At 34.8% G+C, this 5,677-nt stretch overlaps 1 protein-coding gene across 1 annotated transcript; it reads right to left on the bottom strand.

Annotated features, from left to right (window-relative positions):
* Nucleotides 1–342: 342 nt before the first annotated feature.
* Nucleotides 343–3,819, bottom strand: LOC308687096 (interferon a3-like; the record flags this gene model as incomplete). Its single annotated transcript, XM_081359357.1, has 6 exons — nucleotides 343–1,114; nucleotides 1,263–1,355; nucleotides 2,220–2,375; nucleotides 2,531–2,599; nucleotides 3,177–3,254; nucleotides 3,712–3,819. 6 exons carry the CDS (start codon nucleotides 3,817–3,819, stop codon nucleotides 1,010–1,012), a joined length of 609 nt encoding a protein of 202 aa, XP_081215483.1. The 3' UTR covers nucleotides 343–1,009.
* Nucleotides 3,820–5,677: the final 1,858 nt, after the last annotated feature.

Here is a 5,677-nt window from a genome sequence, read left to right as displayed (position 1 = left end):
TTGCATTATAGACAAAGCATTTACATTATACAGCATTTACATTATACAAATGTCTGGAAATTAGAATAAAAAAATGGGTTTGCATTTTGATGCCATATATGTAAATGATTACTAATTTGCTCGAATTTATAAGGTCTGTACCGATTTATGTGTATAGTTATTTTGAAGGACTTTATGGGAGCAACAATATAGGCAAAACTTTTTAAATACCTCAAAGGATATTTTCAATCTCTGAAGAACCATACTAGAAAAGTATAGGACAAGTAAGGAGTTGTCAGCCGTCTATACTTATACTGGTGTGTGACAGTTCAATGGATTTAGTAAACCAAATGAAAGAACATTAGTTTCAATAGCTTATTTTTATTTAAAAAAGTACAAAAATGTTGTGAGCAAACAGTTAAAATAAATACATTACTTTGAAAGAACAAAAACATTTTGAGAGCAAACAGATCAAATAAATAAATATAAATAACAGTACAAATGAAAACAGCAAATATCCTGGGATACAAAAATTGCACAATGTAAATTAAGTATAATAAATACCATAAACGATCACGAACACATAACAACTGTCTGACAGTAAATAAATACTGGATTGCATAGCTTGCTTGTTTCTTTTTTAACATTTGTTCACATTTAGCAAAACATCTGAGTATCGTTTAGGCACAGAGGCCTATTTGCACCAAAATAAAAATAAATTAAAAAAACTAAAATTTTCACAGGAATTTCACAGGTAAGAAAAATAATTAGCCTGCTTGATCCGATTACTTCAAGTTTTCATAGGAAAAACACAAGGTGTACTCTATATTAAAACACCAGCCATTAGGCAAAACGTACAACTCTAGGCTACATTCATTGCAATGAAATACAATCATGTAAATAAATAAATAGATTTGTTACATTCAATTTTTTCAGTTTTTGTTTGTAAGGCATTGTTAGCAGTAACTTTTCAACACTCCAACACCACTGTATCACAAGGCATTCTTCAGTCATTATATCTGATCATCTGTTAAACTTTTAGAAAGGACATGGCATTGCTTGCGATGATGTCCATCCTCTGAAGGTGATGTTTCACAGCTCTCCGGATCTTCTCCCATGCCTGGGCGCTATATTTCTGAAAACACAAGAGGAACAACTTTAGCTGAGTACAACAGACTACATTTTATATGGAAGAAAATCATTCCTTTTACTCTTTACAAAGTAACATTTACACTGAGCAAATATGATATGCCTCTTATAATATAATATGCGATCAAACTTACTTCTTTCTTTAGAATCTTCTCTAACTTCCTGAAGTGACTTTTTATCTTTCTCTCGTAGGACTCCTTATGTGATGGATGGGGGTCTCGAGCCACCTGACAAAAAATCAACAAAACATAAACAATTAGCAAAAATAACATTAATGACAAAGTTAACATGATGAAAAATCTTCTACAACGTCTATATACTTCTAATCATATGTTTTTGACCGTCTCTAAATCTCATTCAAACACTGAATAGTTAGGCTCTCATTCATTCAGCCTTTTCACCCGAACGTCATCAACATTTGTAAGATTAATGCAATATGTTAAATGGTTGAGTGTAATTCATTCTAAGTTTGTGGTCTATTACTATTATGATAATCGGTAACACTTTATTTTGATGGTCCCTAACTCTCATTAGAGTATTCGACTCACTGCTTTACATCTGCTAACTCTTTATTGTGATGCTCCTCCAACTGACTATCAGTAACTTTGCAAGTATATGTCAACTTACCACCAGTCTACTAATGCTCTACTAACACTCTAATGAGAGTTAGTAGAAATGTAGGTGCAACGCTACTTATAGTCAATGAGCCCGATCTCATGAAAGTGCGTATCTATAGCACGAATTATATTTCTCATATCATTTATACGCCAAAATGAGTTTTCGCGTACATATGATACGCAGTTTTCACGTGCATATGATACGCACTTTATGGCGTGTAATATGCACGCCCTCCTCATCCCTAATCCTACCCAAGGGGTTTACAGTAAGTATCATTTGAATGCGAAAACTCATTATGGCGTATAAATGACACGAGAAATATCATTTGTGCTATAGATACGCACTTTCATGAGATTGTGTTGAGTCAACACAATGTGTTAAAGCGGCCATCAAAATAAAGTGTTCTCTTCGATTAAATATGTAGGATAATATGCAATTCATAGAATGGTATTCTGAAAAAACACAAGACTTACACATTCTTTAAGTTCCGACGACTGCCTGTTCAGGTCAGCTAGGAAAAGTTCTAAAGTATTTTTGTTCCATTGCACTGCGTTCATGTTCTCCCTGGCATCCATGAGGTGGATGATATGGTCTAAGGTCAGGACAAGAAACTTCAGCTGGTTCTCCACCTGTAACGAGACATAATGCCTGTGTGGGTAACTGGGTCCTTCAGATTATGAACACAGTATGCAAGATGTTCTCTGATAACTTAAGTGTTATTTAGGGAATGAAATGTTTGCACTCTGTTCAAGTGCTGTTAAATAAGGAGAAAAGTTCTGCAAACCTTAGCGTTGTCTATCCAGTTGTACAGTTGCCCTGGAAATGGCTCCCTAAAATCATAATAGTTTCCACCCTATAAGAAAGATTACAATTAGTATTTTTTGATATGTAACATGCTGAATATTTGACATTGCTGTAACAGACATCAATTTACAAAAACGAAAACTTGAGTTGCTGCCTTAAATTTTTTATAAAATAAAAGTGATGCCAACCCACAGTGGTTAGTGCATTGCACTTTGGCAACCACATTGAATTACAAATGAAGATTAGAGCATGTAGAAATAGAAACTTATCAAATATAGTGTAAACAACAGAAATTGTTGTGACAAAAATTAAGGATAGAAGCAAAGATGTAACATAATGATGAAACACTTTTACAGTGGAGTGTAAAAGGCGAATCAGTGACAGCATCCCACAATAGGAAAACATTGCATAGTATTCCAAATAGTTGTAAATGATTCTGTAAGGTGTTGAGTTAACAATTGGACACTTCTAAGAAAAAAAGTAACAAATCCGTTGCACAAATCATTGAAAGGAAAGGAAAGCTGCAGAGCTGTGCGCAACAGTCTAATGTAGAATTAGCGGCATTGTCACTGTTCTATTCAAAAATTCACAAATAAAGCATAAAGATTTAAAGTGTAGCTACTTACCATTTCCCTAAGGAGAGTCAGAGAATCGCTGCTTATCCTCCTGTATTGGCCGAGCCATTCGCAAGCTGAGCATTTACTCTGCAGAGTAAAAAATATCACAAAAATATAGGTCCACATTTGATTCTTCATCTTTGTATACAAGCAGTAGTTTTCTACACTGTCGCTCGAGAAATTGTTGCAGGGACATGGTGCAGTGTCTTTGATTTATTCGGAAGTATGGAAAGCAAAATCGAAGTAGGCTATGTATGTATGGGCTTTCCCACTTTCACTTTCGTACTGGCTATCACGCTAAATAACTTACCTACTTTACTTCACGTCTACTTTAATTCATCAAAAATACTTTTAAAAGTAAATCATTTTGCCATTAGAAATGACAAAGGTAAAAATTACATGTAGCATAGTTATAGTTTACTCTTTAACAGTCTTTAGCTTAAACATCAACGCAAAAAGCACACAAACTTCCGTGCAATCTATTAAGAAATGCTATTAGCAAGTTCGTATAAATTAAAGCAATCCCACGGGTCAAAATAATTACCTGATTCCAAGGTATTTTCGATCGAAACGTTCCAAACTGGGACTGGGAGATGGTCTGCGGGCTTGTACAGGAAAACCCTTTCTGTTTGAGAGACGTGATGTAACGCATTGTTTACGCAACGTCAGCGTGCTGACGTAACCTCAAGCTCTCACTGGATTTCACTGCACTTTCTCATGGTGCAATGAAATGTAATTTCACATCTTTTGATTTTGAAGTTTCAACATTTTTAAAGGCATTTGTGTTGTTGTTAAAACATTTTATTTATTTATTTTTAGAATAAAAAATTCTACAGCGAGTGCGGGCCCAAGCCGGTATATATACAAAAAAAAAAAAATATATATATATATATATATATATATATTTATAATTAAATTTGTTGGATGCTAAGCTATTGTTTATTATAAGCTTTGTACTTCACTCATGTTCCAATATTGAAGGGAAAAATTATCCTCTTAACATGCGCAAAAAATGTGCTTGGAAACATCACAGTGGAGCAGTGATCACTGTGAATAGTATGAATTGTAATTTGTACTACTGACTATTTAAACAGCAGTGTAATTTGTATATGTTAGGTTGACTATTTTATTATCATACTTTATTAAGGCTACAATGAACAGGCTGCGTCAAGATTGCAATGTTGGAATGCACAATATGTTGTTGTGGTTGTGTGTGTGCGTGTGTGTGTGTGTGAGAGAGAGAGAGAGAGAGAGAGAGAGAGAGAGAGAGAGGCGCGGGCGCGATCAAACAGTGGAAACATAAAAACATAGGCTACTCCGTCATTTTGTTCATACATGACATCATTTAAACTGCAATGTGTTTACTTATATTTATGTACACTTGCAATAAAACACAACATTGTGCTTTTGTAAAAAAAAAAAAAAAACATTCAAGCAATCCCACCCCTGAAATGGCGCTACTTTTAAAATGAAACTAAAATGCTCACGCCTATATATATCAATAACGCGTCCACAGCGAGGTACGAACAGAGTGAATGTTTTTTAGTTCATTCCTACTGGACATCCGTATTTCACTTTAACTTTTAAGTTAACGATTTAAAAGCCCCCGCCGTGGTGTCACACATCGATTAACTGGTGGGAAAAAATTCTGTCACATCGCTAATATATTTATATATAAATACAATATACAATGGGCCTACCTGATTTGAGAGCAATATAGCCCTATGTATGACTTTTTACTAAATAACACATTCCGGCTGTTTTTAAACTTGTACATAATTATTGAATTGAAAAAAACTGAATAAACCCAAAACTGGGTTTAGTTCTGATATTTTTATAATTTTATATAAAAATAAATAGTGTATAATTAAATTTTAAGAAGATATGAGGAGTTTTCTGATTCCTTTTTTGACATTACTTTAATCCCTCGCCATAGCAAAACCGTTTGAGATATTCAATATCCGTTCACAATTTAGCATCTTTAATATATTTTCATCATGTTGAAAAAGTGTGTGAATAAAATAAACCACTTAAGAGGAGTGGGTAAAAATGCAGAGGCTAAATTTGCAAATAAATCCACATTCAAACCAAAATATCTGACTTCCTGTTGGTCGGAGCTAATGACTGTAAATTAGAAAGTTGTCCGGCTCAATGATTCCTATATACGTACTGATTCTGGTATTTGTGGGTTAAACTAACCCCCCCCCCCCCCCCACTTTTGTCAAAAACATTTTGAAAGTGACACACTTCCTGCTACCAGCTGGTGGTCCTATAACTTTGACTCACTCATTATTCGCCATAAATTTGTTTCCTCGCCACGGCCAAACCGTTCAAGATATCAAAAATCCGTTCGCAAGAATTCATCAGTTTCATCGAGAAGGGTCTGGCTGCAGTTGCACTCTCAGACCTGCACGCTCAGACACCAGCGCTTCCTCTGCAAGTGACGTCACTCTCAATCGATGTATAGTGTGGTTTGTGTCGGAATGAGAACAGCTCCCAATGTTGTTCAA

The sequence above is a fragment of the Scardinius erythrophthalmus genome, assembly GCF_964197995.2.
Source record: "Scardinius erythrophthalmus genome assembly, chromosome: 1".
Lineage (NCBI taxonomy): Eukaryota > Metazoa > Chordata > Actinopteri > Cypriniformes > Leuciscidae > Scardinius > Scardinius erythrophthalmus.
Note: the sequence above shows the minus strand (reverse complement) of the source record. Positions and strands in the feature narration are given on the sequence as shown.